Source organism: Arabidopsis thaliana, chromosome 3, assembly GCF_000001735.4.
Source record: "Arabidopsis thaliana chromosome 3, partial sequence".
NCBI classification, from domain to species: domain Eukaryota; kingdom Viridiplantae; phylum Streptophyta; class Magnoliopsida; order Brassicales; family Brassicaceae; genus Arabidopsis; species Arabidopsis thaliana.
Window position 1 is genome coordinate 20338950 of NC_003074.8, and position 22627 is coordinate 20361576.

Here is a 22627-nt window from a genome sequence, read left to right on the forward strand (position 1 = left end):
TTCAAATTCTAGCTCAATATATAATTAAGGGAACCATTGAATGTCAAAGATGTTATTTTCTAGAACTATGTCTCATTTAAACTTTATAGTTGAGAATATAAAAGGAAGACAAAACTTTCCAAGACTCTGTTTAGAGAGTACTCTATTTTGTAGGTGAAGATTAGTATGCAAAAGAACAAAAGAAAAATTAGTAGAAGTATAGAACAAATGTGATAAGAAAGACATCAACTAATTTCAAAAAAAATCCTTAAATGATTTTACTAGAAAAGAGAGGGAAGAAAATTAACAGGATTGTTTTTGTTCAATATGAAAAAATGTAGAAGGTAAAAATGAGGGGGAAAAAAGATGAATAGAAAATATTCATCAAAACTCAAATGTAAAATGCATGTATCTTGGTGTGGTTCAATAACCATTTATCTAAGTTGATATAAACAAAAAGCATATTTGGATAGAGTTGAGAACTCTAACAAATAATCATGAGCTAACAATGTTTCTTCTGTTATGGAGTTTATAGTATGTGAATGTGATTGTTGAGAAATCTAACAAATAGTCATGAGCTTACAATGTTTCTTCTGTAGGAAGCATGAGATGTAATGTGTATTTGGGTTCAAAAGGTTCATCACTTAGAATTCAAGCTCACACGAGCATTCGATCACCAAGACAAATTACAGGAATTCACAAATCTGTCTTTCATTACACAGTGTTTTTGATACACATAAAGCTCATAAGGTACACATATTTCTATTTTTACATTCATTAGTTGAAAGGGATAACAATATCGCCAATGTTGTTGTGCCATGGATCCGCCAAGTGAGTTGCCAAGTTCTCCAATGGTCCTGTCCCCGGGTAAGCCGACTGTTGCACACAGAATCCTACAAACGCCAACAGCGCAAGCCGCCCTGTTACACCCACCAAGCAAAAAACACCAACATTAGATATACATTTGTACATAAGTTTGATCAAGAAAGGTAAGTTGTTGTGTGTGCTTACCGTTCTTGATCTCTTTAACTTTCAATTCCTCGAGCTTCTTGGGGTCCTTCGAGTATCCAAGAGGGTCAAATGCGCCTCCCGGGTACTTCTTCTTCTCAGGGTCTTTCTCCATACTTCTCTGGTGCTCAACAAATGCAATGGCTAAGAACTCAATGGCCAAGATTGTGGGCAAAGTACCCCACGGGACTGGGTTTCCCAAGTAAGTGGCTTGACCCCCTGGTAGTGCTGCCCATTCCTGAGCCTTAACCCAGTTTCCATATCCTAATGCTTCTGGTACCAAAATCCCAGGCTACAACACCACCCACCAAGTCCATTAGATTAAACTTAACAAGACTAAACCCTTATGATAAGACAAAGATTGGATATTGAAACTTACAACAGCGAGCATAGCCCATCTACAGTGGATGAGCTCTGACTCTTTGTATCTCTCAAGGTTCGCTGGAACTTCTCCAAGTCCAAGTGGGTCAAACCCAAAGTCACTGCACAATGTTGTACCCAATAACTTAGAAAAACTGAAACTTTCTAAACAACCTCCAATGTTGAAATCAGAACCCTTAAGTCATCAAAAGAGGTTCCAGTAATCTATCTAGAATCTCTGAATACACAACTAAAGGGAATTCAAATTCTGAAAGGAGACAACTTTCTGAAATATGAATACCCAATAACATAAAAAAAATTGAATCTTTCACAAAACGTACAATGTTGCATCATGTCATCAAAACAGAGTAATCTAACAAACAATTCTGATTCCAAACTGAGCAACAAAACAGAGTAAAAGGGTTCGAAGCGTACCCAGGAGCAGAACCGTCAAGGTAAGCTGGTCGTGGCTCGCCAGGCATCCAGTGAGCAGCCATTCTGATACGACCAACATTCCCGGCGTTTGGGAGTGGAACTCCGGCGGATACGAATTTAGACTTGGAAGAAGAGAGAAGCGAAGGGTACACGGCGGCTATGCCACAGCTCATAAGCGAGTTCGACGCCATCGTTTCTCTCTATCTGTCGTTGTGTTTGCCACCAAAGGAGAAAGATGTGGACGAGAGGTGTTTGGTGGAAGTGTGAATGTGGGAGACTGATCGTATAAGTAAGATTTGTGAGATGAGAATCTAAAACCAGATTGCAATTGGCTATACAGAGCCTGCGTGGCTTTTTCATTGGGCCACGTGTCTTCTCGATATCATGTTCTTCTGTTCGATATCCATCTGCACTATGTGGTTCAGATAAAAGCAGAATCTACGTATATTACTATTTTGCCATTTATCCACTGCAACGAGATGCTATCAGATAAGTCTTCCTGTTCGGTGAAACACATTTCTACTAATGTTTTAAAACTTGACCCGGACCGGTAAATCTGCGATTGGTCATGAATCCGGTCTGGATTTATTGCTAAGACTGGAGACTTATCAAACCGGTAAAACTTGGATCAACGAACACATGCGAGGCTAAATCATATGTCTTGAAAGGAGTATCTAACAAACGATACATTTTGAGACAACGTGTTTAGACATTGAAGTGAGACAGAATACCATTTGCAGACACACTGTACCGGTGAATGTTCAGAATCTTTGGAACTAAGTTTCTTTAAATTGTATCTCAATCAGGATATGAATGAGCATAACAACCCATGACTTCATGTCTCTTAGTCAGAAACAAACTTAGATTCTACTAGCACTACTTCACACATAAACCTTTCAACAAACAACACAAATTTGCAGGCCAACACATATGACAAAGGAAACTCAAATTCCAAGCAACTCCAACTGTTGTATACCTAAATCCATCATACAATATATGTCTCTTAATGTTACAACCACAAACTCTGAAACATCAAAATCACATTTTTTTTCCCAGGTGATAGATAGATAGATAAGATCAAATTCCATCATCACAAAAACCAAGTATTGAAATCAGGATCAAGAGCACATAGCTTTCTCCACCTCTTCCTGCAATTCTCCAGTCTTAAACGCCTCAAGAGTAATATCACAACCACCGAAAAACTCACCGCCGATATAAAGCTGAGGAAACGTCGGCCAATTCGAATACTCTTTAAGTCCTTGCCTCAACATCTCATTCTCCAGAATATTCACATCTTCGAAAGGAACATTCAGATTCTTCAAAATCTGAACCACAGTGTTGGAGAATCCACACATCGGGAAGTCTCTCGTTCCTTTCATAAACAGAACCACTTTCTCCGAATTCACCAGTTTCTCCAGCGTGTCTTTAAGTTGCGGCGTAAGAGCCGACGCTGAGCATCGGAATTTAGTTGGTTTCAGCTTGAGATTCGAACCGTAGAACGATAGCTGATGGTTATGGACGACGAGTGCCGACGTTGGTTTAAGAGAGAATCTGATAGAGTGAGGCTTGTTGGTAACGGAGGAGGAGACGACGGCGACCGAAGTTATCAAGGTCGGCGTTTTGACAGATCGGAGAGCCATTTTTGACGACTTTTAGATTTGGAATTGAGAAATTGAAAAGGTAAATGATTTATGAGCCACAGACACTCAGTGCGAGTGAGAATTGAATAAACCATGTTGCCAAACATCACCACTAAGCCGGTAGTGCATGTCATAATCATGGGTTTAAAAATAAAAATTAGAGGACATTCCGGTTCGGTTTGGTTCGACTCTTTAGATTCCGGTATTTTAGATATTAAGAAATTGGTTGGTTCCACTTGGATCGTATTAGTATTTCGGTTTAATAATTTTAGAGAAATTATCAGGGCATCAAATGCTTTTCAGTTTTTCAACACAGAGCTAGTTCTCTTTTCTTCATTCACAAGGTATGTATATATCTCTACACACCTATAAAACCCCATAAACGATTAAAACTTATCATATAACTTCTCCAATCAACATAATTTGTTTTTTGGTGGACAACATATAGAATAAAGTTTTTATCACATACAAAAAAAACGGAAAACATAGAAAAAGATGGTTGACGAAAACAAATTTTCAGGTTGAAGACAAACCATACGAGCCCGGGGACATGGAAGAACTGAAGAACAAGCTTTGTTTTGGTGATCAAATACTCTCAATCAAACACGAGTTGGCATGTTGTTGAAGCTCTAGAAGAAAGTGCCAACTCCTTTAACATGTCAAATCTTTCATCATCAAAAACACATGACTTGATTGTTGTGGTCTTCAAGTGAACAGCGTTCTTCAAGAAATACACTGCAAGATCTCTCTCTTCTGGTGTTCCTCTATATGCCGACAAGTTGAGAGTTTGGAGACTCAACAACATACATTCAGGGACAGTACTTGGTTGATGCCAGTAAAGGATATCATGATTCTCATGATACTGAGATCAAACAGAAGAAGAATTACAGATCAAACAGAAGAAGAATTACAGATCAAACAGAAGAAGAATTACACTAAAACCATAATGTGCATCAGACAAGAAAAAAGAGTTTGACGAACAAACTTACATCCATTTCGGAAAGGTCTAGTGCTTGTAAGTTAGAAGAATCTTTGAGCAGTCGGACAAGTAAATCCGACGAATGCCCTTTGCATCTACATAGCTTCAGATGTTTAAGCTGGTTGAAGACAAAACCTCCATCATACATAGCCTGCGCAATATTAAAAATTATCAGCAAATGCATATCTAAACAATGAGTTGAGAAAATGATACCTGTGAACATATTGAAAGACGCTTGACAGATGTGATTGATCCAATAAGACTCTTGATGCTATGTAATTCAACATCTATATCTGCCTCTATCAGGTTAGGCATATTCTTAACCAAACAGTAGTGACTCTTACTGTTATGGTCTATAAGTTTAAAATACTTTAAAGAAGGAGTTTCTATCACAATCCCATCGATCTCATAAGAATGAGGTATAAAGAGTGATAAAATCTGCAAAGATGGGACAACAACAGTTAGCTTTTCCATGCTGTCTGACAAAAGTAAATCCACCAATAGATCTTCAAGAACAGGGCAGTTAGATAGAAGCCGATGAAGAGAGTCTTCATTGAGGTATCTCACGCTGTGAAGTTGCAAAGTTTTCAGAGAGGGAAGAAATGCCATTCGAGGAACATCCAAGCGAATCTCGCCACAGAGTTCCAAGATCACAAGCGATTTGCAGGTATACAAGTTACTCGGCAATATGTTTGGCTTCTCCGGATATGAAGAATAAATAACCTCCAGCTCACGCAGGCAGTGAGAAACTGCTATAACAACCCACATCTTGATATTCTCAGGTGTGCATTTTGAATCAATTAAGTAAAGACGGAAGCTTTCTATAACCGGAGCTCTATGTAATGGCAGATTTTTGTCAAGAAAACACTCCAACCTCTTGCATTCAGAAGAATCTCTATGACCATACTTAAGTTTAGGCAACCACATCCAAAGATACTCCCATCTTTTCGACAAAATGCTAGTGGATACAGCAATTTTGTTGGAACAAACAATAATATCTTAATAAGCACTTCATCAGATAACTCACTGAATCTATCCATATCTTGAAACCCGAAACCCCAAGTTACTGTTGTTACTGTCGACAGAACTTGGGACCCTAATAAGAAAGAAGATAACATCTTTCAGGCTCATAAAGCTAAAGAAGCCAATTAGTAAACAAGTGAAAACTCGGACACAAAGAGGAACAGTACTAAACCTTAGAAACAAGCTAGATTGTTAGGTGAAGCTGAGAAATTTTCAGTGCCCAAAGAACTGTATATCCTTTTCAAATCTAGTAGAATGGTAGTCTGAACTAGGAATCAAGAAAGGGTAAATGTAAACGAAGCTTGAATGGTACATAGCAAGGAAAAAGGAATATGAACAAGTTGGTTTATCAGAAGATACCACAATCGCTGAGCATCGGAACGACAAAGTGTTGTCCTCACCGTTGATACTCACACTGGCCACTGACCCACTCATCAAAGCGTTCGGCGTCCATTTAATTTAGGTGTTTAATTACCATAAACGATGGGCCTGGTTATGGGCCTAACTTTTATGTTATACGCCCATTTAACTTGGGTGTTTAATTACAAACTTGCTTTAGCGACGACTTTGACGAGAAATGAGAGGCCCAATATAAAATACGAGCTTGCTTACCAAAATTTGAGACCCAAATAGTAAACCAATCTCCTCCAGAATGCAAGTGGACACAAATCCCCAAGAGAAACAGAATCAAAATCTCAAGAAAACCTATTAGCCCTGTTTCCAGCAAGAGGGCAGAGAAGCAGAGAGAGAGAGAGTGTGAGAGAGAAAGCAGCTTCTTCTTCTTCTCCTCCTCTTCTCCCTTATGTGGATTTCAAATCCTTCTCTGCTACTCTCTCTTCACATTTCTCTACCAACATTCTTCTTCTGACACTCAACACACACACTGCAACTTCCACAGCTAAATCTAGCAACACCAAGTCAAAATCCGCCACTAACGATGCTTCTTCAAAACTTCTCCAACACCATTTTCCTTCTCTGCCTCTTCTTCACACTCCTCTCCGCCACTAAACCCCTAAATCTCACTCTCCCTCACCAACACCCTTCCCCTGATTCCGTCGCTCTCCATGTCATCAGGTAAACAAAAGCTCCTCCCTCTCTCATTACACATTTTCCCAGATAAAATAAAAACTCAAACTTTCTTCTCCGAAATTCACAGGAGTGTAAATGAATCTCTTGCAAGAAGACAACTAAGCTCACCATCATCATCCTCATCATCATCATCCTCCTCATCATCATCCTCTTGCCGTACCGGAAACCCAATCGACGATTGCTGGAGATGCAGCGACGCAGACTGGTCAACAAACCGACAAAGACTAGCAGACTGTTCAATCGGCTTCGGACACGGCACACTCGGAGGCAAAAACGGCAAGATCTACGTCGTAACTGACTCATCCGACAACAACCCAACAAACCCAACACCAGGAACACTCCGTTACGGCGTAATCCAAGAAGAGCCACTCTGGATCGTCTTCTCTTCAAACATGCTCATCAGACTAAAACAAGAACTCATCATCAACAGCTACAAAACCTTAGATGGTCGTGGCTCAGCCGTTCACATTACCGGAAACGGTTGCTTAACTCTCCAATACGTTCAACACATCATCATCCACAACCTCCATATCTATGACTGTAAACCTTCAGCTGGATTCGAGAAACGTGGTAGATCCGATGGAGATGGGATCTCGATCTTCGGATCTCAGAAGATCTGGGTTGATCATTGTTCAATGAGTCATTGCACCGACGGGCTAATTGATGCTGTGATGGGTTCTACAGCTATAACTATATCTAACAATTACTTCACCCACCACGACGAGGTTATGTTGTTGGGTCATGATGATAACTATGCTCCTGATACGGGGATGCAAGTGACGATAGCGTTTAATCATTTCGGACAAGGGCTTGTTCAGAGGATGCCTAGGTGTCGGAGAGGTTACATTCATGTAGTGAATAATGATTTCACTGAGTGGAAAATGTATGCTATTGGTGGTAGTGGTAATCCCACCATTAACAGTCAAGGAAATCGTTACTCTGCTCCTTCTGATCCTAGCGCCAAAGAGGTATTTTTTCCTTTTTATATAACAAATTTTACATTTTTTTGGATTACCCATATAGAAATATCTTTCCTTTTTGTTGTTGTTGTTATATGGTGTGGAACACTTTCTTTAGTAGCTTAACTTTGTAGGGTTTAGTATGATTTTGTGGATAGATTTTAGGCTTTTACCATAGAGAACTTTTTATTGAGTAATTGACAAATGTGTAGTTTTCATTAGTTGATTTTGATTGGGTTGTAAAATGTTTTGAGTATGGTCCTATCTTCTATGAATCCAGTTCATATTTCACATGGACAGTTGTTAATCTTTAGCTAGTAGGAAAAAATATCCAGTTAAAGTTGTATGTAAATGGGAAAAGGAAGAATCTTATTTTTATGAGAATTGGGTCTACGAGGAGTGAGACAGTGATGGTATGTATGTATAGTATTATAAGTGCATGACAGACATGTGGGCTGCTTCTTCTACTTCTTCTCTGTCCACACACTTTATTTTGTTGTTGTTAGTTGTTTGAATACCACCACGCGCAACGACGGCGCGTGGAAAAGAGATTGTTTGCTGATCGGTGGTGAAAAGCAGGTGACGAAGCGAGTGGACTCGAAGGACGATGGTGAATGGTCGAATTGGAATTGGAGAACAGAAGGGGATTTGATGGAGAATGGAGCTTTCTTTGTGGCCTCTGGTGAAGGAATGAGCTCAATGTACTCTAAAGCTTCTAGTGTTGACCCTAAAGCTGCTTCTCTCGTAGACCAGCTCACTCGAAACGCTGGCGTTTTTGGCGGTCCCAGGTACTATTTCTTTTTCCCTTTTTACCCTTCTTTATTTTCTAATTAGATTTTTATTTAACCAATTTAAAAGTATACTCCCTTATTAGAAAAATCTTTTAAAAACTGAAGCATGATCTCTCATTTCGGTGTTTAATGTATAATAAAATTAGCTGTGAAAGCGCGTGATTAGAGCGCATGATTTGTTATTGTCGTTATTCGTTAAGTCAAGAACAGATAACAACCGTACTATTTTACTATTTTAGTTGTGTTTAGTCTTTTACTTTGGAGTCTAGTTAACTTGTGATTAGAAAAAGAAAACTCTAAACTGACGAATTTGTAATTTCTTATTGGAAAATAGGATAAATAGGTTCTTTCTTGTTTGAGGTTCTTAATCACATTCTATATTCATTCATTCAATTATTCTTGAAATGGTGATATATAGAAGAGGAACTATGGTAAGTCTGAATAATTAGAATCTGTATAAACAATTAAAGTGACACATTATTGGTTTATTTGAAAAAGTAGCTCATTGAGAATATCAGACGTTAGGGTTTTGGCAGTATTCCAGAATTCATGTAGAGTCGCACGTGATTGTCTACTTAGGGAACCGACCAACTTGACTAGTGTCTGAATTAACCCCACTTGCTATTTTCATTTTTGCATTATTTTTCAAGTTTTTAGATTGCATCATTTTTGTTGTCCCTTTGGGATTATGGGTGGTGGAAATGTCTGTCTTAATGTTAATTAAGACATGCATGATCATGATGCAAACTACATTTTGATACATCAAATGTAATTTACTATACAAAAGCCAATAGGTTTTTTTGGTCGTAATGATGTCATTATGATGGAAATGTGGAGGTTAAGGACGATTGGGACCCTTACCTAGAAAGATGATTCCTTTTTCTATGGATCCATAATAATAATTACAAGTCCTTTTAAATCGCATTAATTGTATCCTTTTGACTTTGTTTAGCTAGAATGAATAATATCGTATAACTTCTAATGAGATGGTTTTTGGTGGGGTTAGGGATGATCAAGGTCAGAGTGGCAATTCTTACTCTCCTTATGGAGGCGACGGCGGTGGCGGTGGGAGCAGCGGTGGGAGCAGCGGTGGAGGGATGGACGTTATGGGAGGTACGACGAGAGGAAGCAGCAGCAGCAGCGGCGATGACAGCAATGTCTTCCAGATGATATTTGGAAGCGATGCACCGTCTCGGCCGCGTTTAACGTTATTGTTTTCTTTGTTAATGATTTCGGTTTTGTCGTTATCAACTCTATTATTGTGACGAATGGATAACAAATAGGATTTGGACCGTTCAATTGATTGGTTTTTGGTGTAAAGTGTGGCTCTCTCTCCATTATTTTCTTTAATTGTAGTTGGATTGGCAACAATACAAAACACTAAAATGGGATTGTCAAGGCAACGTCAAAGACGAACTTTGTCTCATCCAATCAAATGCTTTGTTTCATCAATGATGTAGCATTCTCATCTTTCTATGTCCACTACCTTTTATTCCTCTAACGAAAATTAAGGTTGTGTAGAAGTCACATTTTTAATATAGCAAAATTTGCCGCATGAAAAAGCTTCTTCAAGTGATGCTAATAGCGAGTTTTCCATCGGTTGAGAAGTCTGAGATAGAGAGAATCATCAGAGAGAAGGCGACAAGGGTTGCGGAAGGAGGAGAGGAAGAGAATGTTATGGCAAAACGATTGTCTAAAGAAGCTATTTCAAATGCAGATGAAGGATCTTGAGTTCATTCAACAACAAAACATAGAGCCTTAACAATATAGGTTGCAATGGCCAAACATGTTTCTTTTTCCAGTCCGGATTATAAAAAGAAGGATTTAACTTTTTAAGTCATGAGCAAGTAAATTGTTACTGCATAGGCTTCAGATGTGATTGTTTGCTATCATATCTTTTGAGAACTTGGATTGATTGATTCATTGGCTCATTAAGTTAATTTCTTAGATGGTGTTTGTCATCTGGTAGCTGTGAATTAGCTCCACTAAATTGGAACAACAGTCGAATCTAATTGCAATAGAGTTTGAAGTTTTGTTTTCAAAAGGATGTTTGTAAGATAAAAATAATATAATCAATCTAAAAAGAAGCTTGGTTTACTTATGTGGATATGTAAAAACTTTGAATAAAGAAAGCTTGTCAAACATTCCAACATTATAGATGGTATTAGATATTTATTCAATCAATTTTGATTATTACATTCATTTGATAAGAGATAGTGATAATAATACTTTTTTCTTACTTAAGGACCATCCTCCCATTTGAAACAGTATGGATTGCTTTTCTTATCACGAGGAATACGACAAATAGGATTTCCATCATCTGTTCCTACTTCCCATATACATTCTTTACAAACGGGAAAACGTCCATCTGGATTATCATCTCTGTATACTTTAAAATATAAAAGTAATGAGATCCGCCATTATGCCAAGTAAAGTGACAACGAAATTTCGTAGTTTTCCAAAAGTTGACATGAAAGCTGAAATCCCATGTGCTATTCCAAGGAATATGGACCATTCCAAAATCATCTTCACTGGATCTGCAATGTACATTCAAAATTTCTTTATTTTTTACCTTATTGTGAATTACAACATGTTTTTTAGCTAGAGGTAAAAAGCCGTCAGTGCCCGAACTTGGTGATTCGGCAGGAGCATTAGAAAAATCTAATGCATACACAAAAAGAATAAGAGTAGAATAGATCACAAATAATATTATAAAATAAGGTTTATTATTGAAAGTCATAATTATGTAAATTAAATTATGTAGGTGTGGTTAAATAGAACTTAGAAACACCCTATTTATAGATATAAGAACATGTGATTATTTTTGAGAGTGAAGATGACTAACATTCATGTAACGTTGAATTTATGTACTTAGTTTATGTTAGTATTCAAATATGTAAATTTTTATTGTTTTCCTTTGTAGTTATAGATTCTTTAGCTTTAATAAGAAATAAATATATGTTTGGTAAAAATATTTTTGGAACATATCTTATATATTATAATTTACAATATTTGGAAAAATAGTTAACTTTTTTGACTATCAAAAAAAAAGAAAAAAATCTTTTTGATGACTTTGACTTTGTAAAACTATTAAAAGATTCCAAAGTCTTATTTTTATTAAATTACGTAAGACCCATGATTTTATTTCGTTTACAAAAAAACACAAAAAAATTACAACTGGTTGGTCGAAAAGATACAAATATATTCAACGGACTTCATCAAATGGGCTTTGCAGTTGATGGGCTTTGCACGTTCTTCGACCTTTTATCAGTTCGATCAGACATATAAAAGAACATCAAAATCAGCTTTCGTTAATGAGAATTATCATGGTAATTAATGTATCAATCACTGTACATAGCACATTCTGATACTAATCATAACACAAAAGACTTTGAATTCATCGGAAGTTAAACACACACACCTGTACTTTGAAAGATGATTCCTTTTTCTATGGATCAATAATATGGGTGGTATGGGCGGTACAACGAGAGGAAGCAGCAGCAGCAGACGACAACAATGTATTCGATATGATATTCAGAAGCGATGCACCGTCTCGGCCGCGATTAACGTTATTGTTTTCTTTGTTAATGATTTCGGTTTTGTCGTCAACTCATCATCAAAGAAAATGTAAAAATGTTGTAAGCTTGTAAACACTAAATTCCTACCAAGTTTTGCAATAGATGCAATGAACAGCACTAAATTTATCTTCTATCACATGATCTCGTCAGGGACGTGTGGAGTACTATTCCCGGTCGCCATTTACAAGAGACCAAAAAGAAAGAACAAACGAATAAATAAATTATTAGAGAGTTTCTAAAAAACATTACTTTTGAAAAGAAAGATATAGCTAAAAAAAAGTCATCAATGAGAATTAGTTAGCAGCTAGAGAAGCAGCTTCTTCAAGTCTCTTCCATGTCAATTCTCTTTGTTCCAACAACTCGCATGCCTTAGCTTCGTTCTCGAGATATTGTTTCTCGCACTCCTCAAAGAGCTCAGTGTCCATCTCCAGAAACATTCTTCTAACGTTCTCAGAGAGACCATGCACCGCTTGGTTCCAATGTCCTTTCATGTTCCTCTCCAACGCTTCAAAGATTATCGGAAAGATCACGTCTTTGTTCTGAGCTATCAGCCCTACGATATGTTCATTGTTCCACAAGAAGAGCGCTCTCTCTGCCACCTGCACTCCTCACCATCTCTTATCAACAATTACACTATATAAGCCAAAACAATGTATTCACTTAGGTTTTGAAATAACGAACCTGGAAGTGTGCACTATTAAGACATTTCCCAATCTGTGTAAACAGAGGAACAACACATTGCTGAAACTCAGAGGGCTCTGTAGCATCCAAGACTTCTTCCAACTCTCCCAAGAAGAGAACCTCCTTTTGACAATTGGTAAGCGGCCAAAACTTCAACAACCCGCGGATCACAGTATCAGCCAACTTATAATCTTTCTCAACAAACTGTGTCACGCAATACGCCAACTGCTGGTGGTAAATCGAGATACCTTTAGACTTGTGTAGTGGCAAAATAGCTTTCACAAGATACAGCCTATGCTCCTCTCTCATAGGTACTGTAAAACCATTGATCACACTTCCTAAGATCTCCAATAACTCTCCAATGCCAATACACCTTTCAGTCTCATACAAGAACTTGTAGAAAATGTTATAAATCGAACATCTGATAAACGGTCGGTGAAATATAAACTTGCCATAGATTCTATGAAGAACAGTTTTCAAATACTCCCTCTCCCTAGGATCCTCAGAGTCAAACAAATCAAGTAACCTCGAGACAAAGGTGTGATTGATGAACTTTTTCGCAGTTTTAGGTTCGATTTCGGAAGAGACTACATACCGCAAAAGAAGCTCGTAAACGAGCTGCAAATGAGGCCACCATGGCTCAAGATAAGGCTCTTCTTCTTCAGGATCATTCCCTTCAGGAGGAGCACCAGTGTTCTCATGGTAAGCCGGTGGGAGACACCGGAAAATGTTAGCAGAAACCATACGTATAAGCTCACTCTGCATCGTCTCATTGACTTTACCAGAAGAAGAGTGAAGGAAATCAACCAATTCAAGGAGTGTCTGTCTTTTGATCTCTTTCTCGCGTGGCATTATCAAAGTATCAGAGAAATCGCAGTGGCAAGAACACATGTGAGCTTTCTTCATGAAGAGAAGAGGTCGATCTGAGGAAGACACGTCTTTTAACAATGGAAGTACTTCGAGGATCGGTGTTGTTGTGAACATTGGGTGGTTTGGTGTCTGTGAAGGAGATTGAGCTGTTGTCTGAGATTCTCCATTTGAAACAGAGGATGGAGCGGGTGTGGTGGTACGGCTGCCGCGAACGACGGTGTTGGTGGAGGTATTGTTGTTGTTGTTGTTGTTATCTTGGTGATGTTGATCTGATTTGTTGAATTTCTTCTGACCCAGTTTTATGATTTTGTTGAACATCTTCGATTCCGAATCAAAATGTAATCTTTTCTTGAAATGAAAGGAAAAAAAAAGATTCTTCTGTGAGAGAAAACGAGGTTAATCTGTAAAGAGGAATTGAAACGAAGAAGATTTGATATATGTGATTACCTCTAAAGCGATGAATGGAGGGAGAAACTGAGATCGGAGAAATGCATTATTAGGCCAATGGGATTGTGGAAGAATGTTCTTCAGGCGAAACCAGAAACCGATACAAGATTGATGTAAGAAGAATGAAGGAGGAGGAGGAGATCAAATTTTTTGGGGAGATGTATTTTTAACCAAACGATAGATAATTTGTTGTTAAATCATTGTTTTATCCGAGTAAAATGTATATTATTGTTTTGAATTTTCTCATCATTAACCGGAAAACTTTTTAAGAAAATGTATATATTTAAATTGCATAATCGAATAATAGTTAAATATAAAATGCAATTTCATAAAACAAAAATTATGATTGTTAAAATTTTGAGAAACTTCAAAACCATTTTCTCATACCCTTTACATTGTAGAATCTAATTCTCTAAGAGCATTATTAAAGGGGGATATTAGGGAGATATTAGGAGATTCTTAGATTGTAAATGATTAAATTTAAATGTTAATTAAGCAATTTAGAGGCTCTCTAAGCTAAGAGGTCCTCTTAAATAAAATGTAGTGGTGATGTGACATGATTTGGTTGGTTGGGAATAATATTAAAGCCGAATTTTTTTTCTTGCCATTAATTCTTCTACTATGTATAATACTTCATAATATGATAGTAAAAAACGAACGAGATGGTTACACTTACTTTGATGTCTCTGAATTCTTACAACCAGAATCAACTAGAAGTGCACAAGTGGATTTCACCTATTCTACATATATGCCTTCAAATCTCGAGAATATATTGGAAACTCGAACTCGAATTCGTAATCGACAAGCACATCAATAATTAAAATTTGATTTGGTTCAATATATATAGAAATTTTTTAGCAGAAATCAATAGTTAAATTTTATGTTTTCATGTATGTTTTTTTTTTTATATGTCATCTATGTATCGAATATTATGAATTGAATAATAATTAAGTTTTTAAAAAATAAAATATTTATATATTTTATCTTTTAAATATATTTTTTTTAAGAATCCCAATTTAATATATTACCATTGAGCTTGCCAAAAAATTAAAATCTTACCAAAATTCTTAATAATAAAATTTCACAAATTTATTCATTAAAAAAAAATAAAAACCTTAGCTAATAGACTACCATTAAGGATGGTCTAACATTCTTCTTGTTAAATCCCTTAACTAAATATATATAGGCCGAAGCCTCTTTGTTGGGCCAAGAATTTTGACCATCTGACCAATATGGTCCAACAAAGAGAAACATCTATGGTGCTGTAGTGTCTGATTTGTAACATTACAAAACAATGGAACAAGGAATAAGGTTTTTTTTTTTTTTTAATCCAGTACTTTTATGATCTATGAGTTTAAAACTAAACCAAACTCTAGTTTTTTTCTAGACTCAAAGACTAAAAGTCTCATTGATAACTTTCAACACGCGTCATGCAGCTTCATTGTCTAGCTCTACATGCAAACATCCCACGTGTTTCCACTCTGCATGTATCTCCAACACTTTCGTTACCTCAAACTTATGTAATTCATCTTTATAAATTACACACAAAGCCAGCGATTCTCTAGGGACTCAGTAAGGCCACCTCAAAACAAGACCCATCGATAACAGCGATCATGGTGGCTAAAGCCTTAGCACAGCTGATAACATGCATCATCTTATTCTGCCACGTTGTAGCTTCCGTAGAAGACCTCACCATACGCCAAGTCACGGCCGACAATCGGCGAATTCGCCCGAATCTTCTCGGGACTCACACAGAGAGTAAATTCCGGCTTTTCATGTCCGATTACGGCAAGAACTACTCCACGAGGGAGGAGTACATCCACCGCCTCGGAATATTTGCCAAAAACGTCCTTAAGGCCGCAGAGCACCAGATGATGGACCCCTCCGCCGTCCACGGAGTCACACAGTTCTCTGACCTCACGGAAGAGGAGTTCAAGCGGATGTACACTGGAGTAGCCGATGTTGGCGGCAGCCGTGGCGGTACGGTTGGAGCGGAGGCACCTATGGTTGAGGTTGATGGATTGCCTGAAGATTTTGACTGGAGGGAGAAGGGTGGAGTTACTGAGGTTAAGAATCAAGTATGTTCTTATATATATCCATATGATTTGCCTTAGGCTTGGCTTACATATTTTATTGCAACTTAGAAAGAATGTGAACTATTAATTTTGATGCAGCCAAAAACATAAGGAGAAGTAGTTCTCTAGGTGGTACCATTTGTTTTATTTTGTAATTAGGCACGTAATTATACTAATTAGGTAAGAGTATTATCTAAGTAATTGATATTAGTTGGCTCAGGAATGACTCTTTTGAGCTCTAATTAATTTTGGATGACAAAAAAAAAAGATATTAGTTGGATATATAAATCACTTGGTAGTAAGTTGATACTTTTACGCAGAAGTGTCTAATTTGTGAGACAAATGTTTTTTGGGGTTAATTTGTGGGACAATTACATCATACAAACTTCAATGCCTGTCAGTTTAACCATATATCATGCATGTGATTATGTGAAGGGTGCATGTGGATCGTGCTGGGCTTTTAGCACAACGGGAGCAGCTGAAGGAGCCCATTTCGTCTCCACCGGGAAGCTCCTCAGTCTTAGCGAACAACAACTTGTCGATTGTGATCAAGCGGTCTGTTTTTAATCCGTTAATCAACGAATTTGTACTCTTGACTTGATCCTTGTAATTTGAAAATTTATTTGGTATATATATGAGTATAGTGCGATCCAAAGGACAAGAAAGCATGCGACAATGGATGTGGCGGGGGACTGATGACAAATGCCTACGAGTATTTGATGGAGGCAGGAGGATTAGAAGAAGAAAGATCATATCCTTACACTGGTAAACGAGGCCATTGCAAGTTTGATCCTGAGAAGGTTGCGGTAAGAGTACTGAACTTCACGACTATACCACTGGATGAGAACCAAATCGCAGCAAACTTAGTTCGGCATGGTCCCTTAGCAGGTGATATATATTAGCTAATGTATATGTGCAACTATAAAACAGATTTGAAGTCCGAGTCTTTAGATAGTTTTCTTGACACGCTTTGTTGTTGTGTTCCACAGTGGGATTAAACGCCGTGTTCATGCAAACATATATAGGAGGAGTGTCATGTCCGCTTATATGCAGCAAGCGAAACGTTAACCACGGAGTACTTCTTGTTGGGTACGGATCAAAAGGGTTTTCGATCTTGCGGCTTAGTAATAAACCTTATTGGATTATCAAAAACTCGTGGGGGAAAAAGTGGGGAGAGAATGGATACTACAAGCTGTGTCGTGGGCACGATATATGTGGGATTAACTCGATGGTATCTGCAGTAGCCACCCAAGTTTCCTCGTAGATGGGTCTTGTCTTTCCTCTGCTCTCTTGTTTTCTAATCTAGGGTTTGATCATGTTTTAGGAGTGGAGTTTGGGGTTTGAATATTGGGTTGTTTCTTTCCGTGACCGTTCTTGTAGTAAAAGTGGGTGATTATTTCCGTTTTAATTTTTTCTTAGTCAGACGTAATCGACTATGAAACGACCACATTCCACACATGATCTGTCGTTAGCTTAAAGCCTTAAACATGTTATTACTAGATCAAAAACTACATAACAAATAAGAATTGTTGACGGGTACTTGCTGGCGAGAACCCGTAAACAAACATAGCATAATCCAATTTCAAAATCTTGCATGATATTTTTCATATAAAATAACTTGGTTTTGGGATTTTGGAATTTTTGGGCCTCGAGGCTCATTTTCGATTTTGTGTTTGAGAATATAATAACACGTCGATTCAAAAAGGAAAACACAAAATAGTAGTTCTCCATTTCATTTTATATCAGATTATTACAAAATTTTATAAAATGATTGATGCTAAAAATAATAAGAGGCAGTTGTAGGAATAACTTAATAAACTTTGAAAATAACTGTACATGTTCTTTCATTAAAAAAAAAACGACAAACTATAGGAAATTTGTTTAAACATCTTATAAAAATTAGAAACCCACTAATTCTTTATGTTGAAAAAAATGCATCTGCCTCAATCTTATGCTTTAGAATGAAAGAACAGAAAAAAGAATCTGCTTTTTCCCCCAATACATATATGTGTCTATTGATGCATTCAACAATTAATCAATAGATAACTGAAAAGAGAGAATTTACAAATATGGTTAAGAAATTGACCAAGTCAGATTGCCATATTTTGATGATGTTGTTGTTGTCGTAATGTGGAATGAGACGTGAGAGTAGACCCCATGATGCTTACCCGGTGCTAGGCAAGAGTATCCCACTAAAAGATTGTCTTCTACTACTAACCTCTCCTCTCTTCTTTTTCTTTTTTCCTTTTTCTTTGTGAACTCTCAGATTTTCAACTTCTCAAAAGACAACAAAAGTTTATTGAATAAGAACACACAATGCGAACTCCGAACCCACTTTGTTAAAAAGTTTCACTTTCGGCGTTCTTTTTTATGCGATTAGAAGAAGTAGACAAAAGCTAACCATCTTGTGAATATAGAAACGAGTCTCACTCTCTCTCATTTTTGCTTTCATGCTTAACTTGTACTTGATATATAACTTAACTATATGCGATTAATTTATTCTGTTTGAAAGCGATTTGTGGATATGGTCAAATTTGAATCCGGTTACGATATATGATTAAAATGTGAATCCTTGTTAAATATGGATAACAAATTTCAACATTTAAAATGTTAAGACCTTCAAAGTTTAACAAGAGAAACAAAATCATTTCATCTACCTCTGTCTCGGTAGTTCAACTACGTGTAAGGTTGTCCACCCAGAAAATCATTTTTAAAGATTACGAATCTGAGGATTTGGCGGCGATAAGGGTTAGACTAATATTGTTGTTCTCTCCAATCTGAGGACTTAAGTGCAATTTGACCTAAACATGGAATTAAACCAAACCTAAATAAGAATAAATGTCATTTAAAAACTACAAACCAAAACAATCCAAAAGGTAGATATACTATCGCAAAAGAATATTGTAATCCAAACTAAACCAAAATAATATTGGATTGACTTATTAGATACTTTTCTTTGAAACTAAAAGTCAACTAGAACCCAATCTTTGTTCTAAATTGAAAGTCTGAGACTACTATAGTTAAGCAGCTAACCATGGAATTATTGTTGTCCCTATGAAAAATGACGTCAGGTAAAGAAGGCAACCAAACTAAAGATGAAATTTGCTACTAGACATATTTGGACCGACGCATGAAATCGATAGATATGAAAAAGATCTCAATATTTAAAACAAAAATCTATATATAGTTTTGTAAAACAAATGAAAATTTAGTTTCGAGTGTCGGTGGATGAGACCGAACCGACAATCAAAGACGTGGGGTTACTCACAGATATATGTGACGTTGTTCTCCGCACCGGCCCTCCCTCGACGGACGCACACGCGCAATTACCAAACGACAACATTTGTTTTCTTTTTGTTGATTTAATCACATTCCTTATGAGTTTTTTTTCTTCTTCTTCTTTTTAATCCCAAATGATGTGATCACATGATACGTTCTATTCATTAGGAAGTTTCACATTTTTGGAAACCCACATGAAAGTTAAATCGATTAATCAAAGAGATTTTTTCATGGCGTTTACACGTAGTTTTCAACATTAAAATAGAATCTGACAAAATCCAACATTAAAATAGCTACTATTGATTGATGATAAAAAGTGGGATTTTATGACTATTGTCATTAATGGTGTCGTATCACGAACCCCAAGAGTGTTTTATTGGATGACTTGATTCTATCGATTAAAATATTTGATTAGTAGTAGTAGACTAGTAGTAACTCGTTGAATTGGCCGGACTAGTGGAATGTTTCCGTGATTCATTCCTTATATTTTATCAACCAGATAACTTTTGCGTTTTAAATTCATTTATTTGTTAAATTCCTTATGGTTCAGAAGTTAGAATCTAAACTGTCTCTTTCCACATAAGCAAAAGGCAATTAAAGAAAAAAACACATTTTGCATTCATTTGGGTTACATAAAGCTGATTAATAACTTTTCTTGAGCTAGTGGAAATGTCAAAGAAGAAATCATGATGATTACATAGGAAAACAAAGACAAACCGAAATTACAGGAATCATATTTTTTTTTTTTTTTTTGGGCAGCATGGATTAAGGAGCTTGAGCCCTCTTTGCAAGATGATAGGTGTTTCCCCTTTTCTCATCATGTCTCAGAAACTCAATCTCAAAAACACAAATCTATACAACAAATCATAACCTAAGAAGAAAGAAATAAAAACCTTATCTTAAAAAAATCATCTAAGCAAACCATTTCTTATTTCATCGTTCTCTTGCGGTCACACCGATATCTTTATCACTTGTCTTTTGATCTGCTCTATGCACGGATTGCTTGAACGCTACGGTTGGAGCGATTCTGCTATTTCTCCTTTGATGCTCGAGAACAAGTTCCCCAGCTAACCAGTCAAGCTTCTCGAAGTTGCTCTGTTCATCGATTCTTTTACCTCCAAACAAAACAGATTCAACATTCTTTTGTTTAAGCATCTCCTCTGCTACTCCCATCAGCATATTCACATTGCTCCCACTAGGGTCTGTGTCCATGTTAGGACTCCAAGGTCCTAAGTTCGACCCATTCGCCTGCACAAACATATTACTATTATTTGTGAAAAACCTACAAGTGCATACTTTATATCATCCAACAATCCTACTAAGCTCATATACAACAAGTAGGATTTGGAAATGAACTTATATAACACGAAGATTATTACCTATCACAAATTTCATTAAATCGAAAGAAATACTAGGTATTCAAGAAAATCAAAAATAATTTTTGAAGTTATCAAATGCAATTCTGCAGTGTGGCCCATACCTGAATCCGGACATAGTTACTACTGCGGCAGTGACCAAAAGCCATGGCCACAGCTTGATCGACAGTGTCAGCAGCACCGTCATTAGAAATAAGAGCTGCGGGGCGAGCCCAATGCTTAGCCTTCCACTTGATAATCCGATCATACTCATAGCTAACATCAAGCAACTGACCCATACCAAGAGACAACACAAGCAAATCCTCAACACCTCGCACAAACGGAAACTCCTGCTTGTTGTGCAGGACATGCGTGATTGCAGCCGCTGTGGGATTGCTCATGGCTAATCCTCCACCAACAGCCACACACTTGGTCTGCCCATCAACCGACTTCATCTCCACGGGCTCAAACACACCCGGCTCAGCCCAAGTCGCTCTACAAACCTCCGAGAGCCTAAAATCATAGCCGTCCGTCTCAAGCGCATCGGCCCGTGAGAACAGAAACGGGCCAGAGCTTTTGAGGTCGTAGCAAGGTATAAGCACCGGTTTAAGCGTGTCCTTTAAGGTTAGCTCCGAGAAAGACTCTTTCATCACTTTCTTTAACTTAGCCGTCCCGGAACAACAACCCGACCCGGTTCTCAAGACCCGTTTCAAGATTCCTGCTCCTCCGTAAAGACCCTTGGCGTTTCTCGTTAAGAACTGCCACGTGTCATCTGCTTTGAAGATGGGGCGGTTACCGTCTCTTGACCCGAACAACATGGCTGTGTAAATCCCACCTATACCGGACCCGGCGGCTACGTCAAAGTAATCGGCGATTCGGGCATTCGGGTCACCCGATTTAGATTTCAGAGCGTGTTCTAGATAAGCCAAAGCCTTACCGGGTAAGATCCCTCTCATTCCACCTCCATCGATACTCAGAATACAGATTTTACCTCTCTGGTTCTTAATCGACCCAGCAACAACCGAATTCGCGGGTTCGGGTTTCGAGTCGTCGTACCCGAAAAGAAATTTGCTCTCAAGAATAGAGAAAATCTCGTAGCTGAGTTTATCTGTATCGATGCTTGGTTCCTGCATATCCGTCAAGAGACTATCATTATTATTATAATCATTCGCCGACTTGGAAGCCGCCGTAGCTCCGTCGCCGCCTCTCTGTTTGATTAAATGCTTGACGGAAGCAGTAGCGGTGGATTTAACCGGTTTATTGCGTACTCTATGCATGATGATTGAGAGAAAACAATCAAGTATTTTTTTACCCTAATTAAGACATACCATGAACAAACAACACGAAGAGAGGTTTCAGACCAAACCCAAAAATGAAACCAGTCTTGGACTTTTGGTATATATATAAAAAATGGTATCAAATTCAAACAAAAGTTTGAGTCTTTCTTTCTCTTCTTTTGCGAGGAATTTTTCAAAACATGTATCTCTTGTTCAAAACACGACCGAGCTAGTCTTTTGCCCAATCAGAGGACCGAAAAAAGATGAATCTTTGTGTACTTTTAAAGCAGAACAAATGAAACACCAATATATAGAAGAAGATGAAGAAGAAGAAGAAGAAGAAGAGGCAAGAACAGAGGATGTCTGTTTTGATGATATATATATCGCACGCTTGACTTAAAACCTCCCCACCAAACCCAGATTGAAGAGAAAGGACAAAACAAAACACGGATTATTAATAAAAGAAGAACGAGCAATTAATCAATTTTATTTTATGTACTACAAACACAGAATTATTGCTAACAATTTTGCCATCCCAGAGACTTGTAGTTGCATTCACTTTTACTGAGACTTTATTATTTCTATACTTGCGAATGGTTATTTTTTTTTTAAATGCTGATATATTGGCAACAACAACAAAAAAATGTTATTTTTGATGCTAAAATTTTCCATATTGGAGTATGAAAAAGATCTTTCTGTTATGAGTGTTTACTCTAATAATATACTAACTTTTTGGATTTAATTTTTCCATACAAGAGTTTCGAAGGCATTTGTTTCTGTTTACAAATAAAATTTATAGATT

At 37.3% G+C, this 22627-nt stretch overlaps 8 protein-coding genes and 1 non-coding gene across 17 annotated transcripts; 3 read left to right on the top strand and 6 right to left on the bottom strand.

The window, feature by feature from the left end:
• Positions 1-554: 554 nt before the first annotated feature.
• On the bottom strand, positions 555-2227 carry LHCA1 (chlorophyll a-b binding protein 6). Of its 4 annotated transcripts, none has more exons than NM_180375.2 (5): positions 1783-2154; positions 1367-1469; positions 1133-1279; positions 991-1065; positions 555-899 (listed from the first exon to the last, which is right to left on the bottom strand). In NM_180375.2, the coding sequence occupies exons 1-4, from the start codon at positions 1971-1973 to the stop codon at positions 1012-1014; spliced, it is 495 nt and encodes a 164-aa protein (NP_850706.1). In that variant the 5' UTR covers positions 1974-2154; the 3' UTR covers positions 555-899; positions 991-1011. The 4 variants fall into 4 exon arrangements, with proteins under 4 accessions (NP_850706.1, NP_850705.1, NP_191049.1 ...); NM_180374.2 differs by having other exon boundaries at positions 991-1018; positions 1121-1279; NM_115346.4 differs by having other exon boundaries at positions 991-1279; positions 1783-2227.
• Positions 2228-2407: 180 nt separating this feature from the next.
• CXIP1 (CAX interacting protein 1) lies at positions 2408-3515 on the bottom strand. The gene has a single exon (NM_115347.4). It carries the CDS (start codon positions 3420-3422, stop codon positions 2901-2903), a length of 522 nt encoding a protein of 173 aa, NP_191050.1. The 5' UTR covers positions 3423-3515; the 3' UTR covers positions 2408-2900.
• A 288-nt stretch (positions 3516-3803) lies between these two features.
• On the bottom strand, positions 3804-6645 carry AT3G54910 (RNI-like superfamily protein). Of its 3 annotated transcripts, none has more exons than NM_001035786.3 (5): positions 5785-6645; positions 5597-5687; positions 4615-5497; positions 4412-4552; positions 3807-4284 (listed from the first exon to the last, which is right to left on the bottom strand). In NM_001035786.3, the coding sequence occupies exons 3-5, from the start codon at positions 5326-5328 to the stop codon at positions 4018-4020; spliced, it is 1122 nt and encodes a 373-aa protein (NP_001030863.1). In that variant the 5' UTR covers positions 5329-5497; positions 5597-5687; positions 5785-6645; the 3' UTR covers positions 3807-4017. The 3 variants fall into 3 exon arrangements, with proteins under 3 accessions (NP_191051.2, NP_001030863.1, NP_001078289.1); NM_001084820.2 differs by having other exon boundaries at positions 5597-5692; positions 5785-5857; NM_115348.4 differs by having other exon boundaries at positions 3804-4284; positions 5597-5845.
• Positions 5836-9710, top strand: PMR6 (Pectin lyase-like superfamily protein). Its single transcript, NM_115349.6, has 4 exons — positions 5836-6498; positions 6581-7481; positions 8052-8260; positions 9270-9710. The coding sequence occupies exons 1-4, from the start codon at positions 6362-6364 to the stop codon at positions 9526-9528; spliced, it is 1506 nt and encodes a 501-aa protein (NP_191052.2). The 5' UTR covers positions 5836-6361; the 3' UTR covers positions 9529-9710.
• AT3G08445 lies at positions 9681-10367 on the top strand. The gene has a single exon (NR_143931.1). It is a non-coding gene; the product is annotated as an uncharacterized misc_RNA (transcript).
• A 118-nt stretch (positions 10368-10485) lies between these two features.
• On the bottom strand, positions 10486-11031 carry AT3G54925 (Plant self-incompatibility protein S1 family). The gene has a single exon (NM_001125369.1). The coding sequence runs from the start codon at positions 11001-11003 to the stop codon at positions 10590-10592; it is 414 nt and encodes a 137-aa protein (NP_001118841.1). The 5' UTR covers positions 11004-11031; the 3' UTR covers positions 10486-10589.
• An 858-nt stretch (positions 11032-11889) lies between these two features.
• AT3G54930 (Protein phosphatase 2A regulatory B subunit family protein) lies at positions 11890-14058 on the bottom strand. 3 transcript variants are annotated; one of them, NM_115350.3, is made up of 3 exons: positions 13840-14058; positions 12523-13735; positions 11890-12440 (listed from the first exon to the last, which is right to left on the bottom strand). In NM_115350.3, the coding sequence occupies exons 2-3, from the start codon at positions 13708-13710 to the stop codon at positions 12135-12137; spliced, it is 1494 nt and encodes a 497-aa protein (NP_191053.1). In that variant the 5' UTR covers positions 13711-13735; positions 13840-14058; the 3' UTR covers positions 11890-12134. The 3 variants fall into 3 exon arrangements, with proteins under 3 accessions (NP_191053.1, NP_001326909.1, NP_001326910.1); NM_001339705.1 differs by having other exon boundaries at positions 11890-13735; positions 13840-14015; NM_001339704.1 differs by having other exon boundaries at positions 12523-14015.
• A 1343-nt stretch (positions 14059-15401) lies between these two features.
• On the top strand, positions 15402-17414 carry AT3G54940 (Papain family cysteine protease). 2 transcript variants are annotated; one of them, NM_115351.7, is made up of 4 exons: positions 15402-15917; positions 16350-16469; positions 16559-16802; positions 16904-17414. In NM_115351.7, exons 1-4 carry the CDS (start codon positions 15453-15455, stop codon positions 17176-17178), a joined length of 1104 nt encoding a protein of 367 aa, NP_567010.5. In that variant the 5' UTR covers positions 15402-15452; the 3' UTR covers positions 17179-17414. The 2 variants fall into 2 exon arrangements, with proteins under 2 accessions (NP_567010.5, NP_001327920.1); NM_001339706.1 differs by having other exon boundaries at positions 16559-17369.
• Positions 17415-19946: 2532 nt separating this feature from the next.
• Positions 19947-22611, bottom strand: pPLAIIIbeta (patatin-like protein 6). The gene is made up of 2 exons (NM_115352.4): positions 20674-22611; positions 19947-20441 (listed from the first exon to the last, which is right to left on the bottom strand). The coding sequence occupies exons 1-2, from the start codon at positions 21823-21825 to the stop codon at positions 20127-20129; spliced, it is 1467 nt and encodes a 488-aa protein (NP_191055.1). The 5' UTR covers positions 21826-22611; the 3' UTR covers positions 19947-20126.
• Positions 22612-22627: the final 16 nt, after the last annotated feature.

Excerpts from the sequence above, each read along its gene's own strand:
- LHCA1 (NM_115346.4), bottom strand. The coding sequence starts at position 1,973 with ATGGCGTCGAACTCGCTTATGAGCTGTGGCATAGCCGCCGTGTACCCT. Across the intron at positions 1,470-1,782 it reads CTTGACGGTTCTGCTCCTGG|TGACTTTGGGTTTGACCCAC; the intron begins GTACGCTTCGAA and ends AACATTGTGCAG. Across the intron at positions 1,280-1,366 it reads GATGGGCTATGCTCGCTGTT|CCTGGGATTTTGGTACCAGA; the intron begins GTAAGTTTCAAT and ends GTGGTGTTGTAG.
- CXIP1 (NM_115347.4), bottom strand. The coding sequence starts at position 3,422 with ATGGCTCTCCGATCTGTCAAAACGCCGACCTTGATAACTTCGGTCGCC.
- AT3G54910 (NM_115348.4), bottom strand. The coding sequence starts at position 5,328 with ATGTGGTTGCCTAAACTTAAGTATGGTCATAGAGATTCTTCTGAATGC. Across the intron at positions 4,553-4,614 it reads GTCTTTCAATATGTTCACAG|GCTATGTATGATGGAGGTTT; the intron begins GTATCATTTTCT and ends AATATTGCGCAG. Across the intron at positions 4,285-4,411 it reads TAGACCTTTCCGAAATGGAT|TATCATGAGAATCATGATAT; the intron begins GTAAGTTTGTTC and ends GTTTGATCTCAG.
- PMR6 (NM_115349.6), top strand. The coding sequence starts at position 6,362 with ATGCTTCTTCAAAACTTCTCCAACACCATTTTCCTTCTCTGCCTCTTC. Across the intron at positions 6,499-6,580 it reads GTCGCTCTCCATGTCATCAG|GAGTGTAAATGAATCTCTTG; the intron begins GTAAACAAAAGC and ends CGAAATTCACAG. Across the intron at positions 8,261-9,269 it reads GGCGTTTTTGGCGGTCCCAG|GGATGATCAAGGTCAGAGTG; the intron begins GTACTATTTCTT and ends TGGTGGGGTTAG.
- AT3G54925 (NM_001125369.1), bottom strand. The coding sequence starts at position 11,003 with ATGACTTTCAATAATAAACCTTATTTTATAATATTATTTGTGATCTAT.
- AT3G54930 (NM_115350.3), bottom strand. The coding sequence starts at position 13,710 with ATGTTCAACAAAATCATAAAACTGGGTCAGAAGAAATTCAACAAATCA. Across the intron at positions 12,441-12,522 it reads TTAATAGTGCACACTTCCAG|GTGGCAGAGAGAGCGCTCTT; the intron begins GTTCGTTATTTC and ends TGAGGAGTGCAG.
- AT3G54940 (NM_115351.7), top strand. The coding sequence starts at position 15,453 with ATGGTGGCTAAAGCCTTAGCACAGCTGATAACATGCATCATCTTATTC. Across the intron at positions 15,918-16,349 it reads TTACTGAGGTTAAGAATCAA|GGTGCATGTGGATCGTGCTG; the intron begins GTATGTTCTTAT and ends GATTATGTGAAG. Across the intron at positions 16,803-16,903 it reads TCGGCATGGTCCCTTAGCAG|TGGGATTAAACGCCGTGTTC; the intron begins GTGATATATATT and ends TGTGTTCCACAG.
- pPLAIIIbeta (NM_115352.4), bottom strand. The coding sequence starts at position 21,825 with ATGCATAGAGTACGCAATAAACCGGTTAAATCCACCGCTACTGCTTCC. Across the intron at positions 20,442-20,673 it reads GTAACTATGTCCGGATTCAG|GCGAATGGGTCGAACTTAGG; the intron begins GTATGGGCCACA and ends ATGTTTGTGCAG.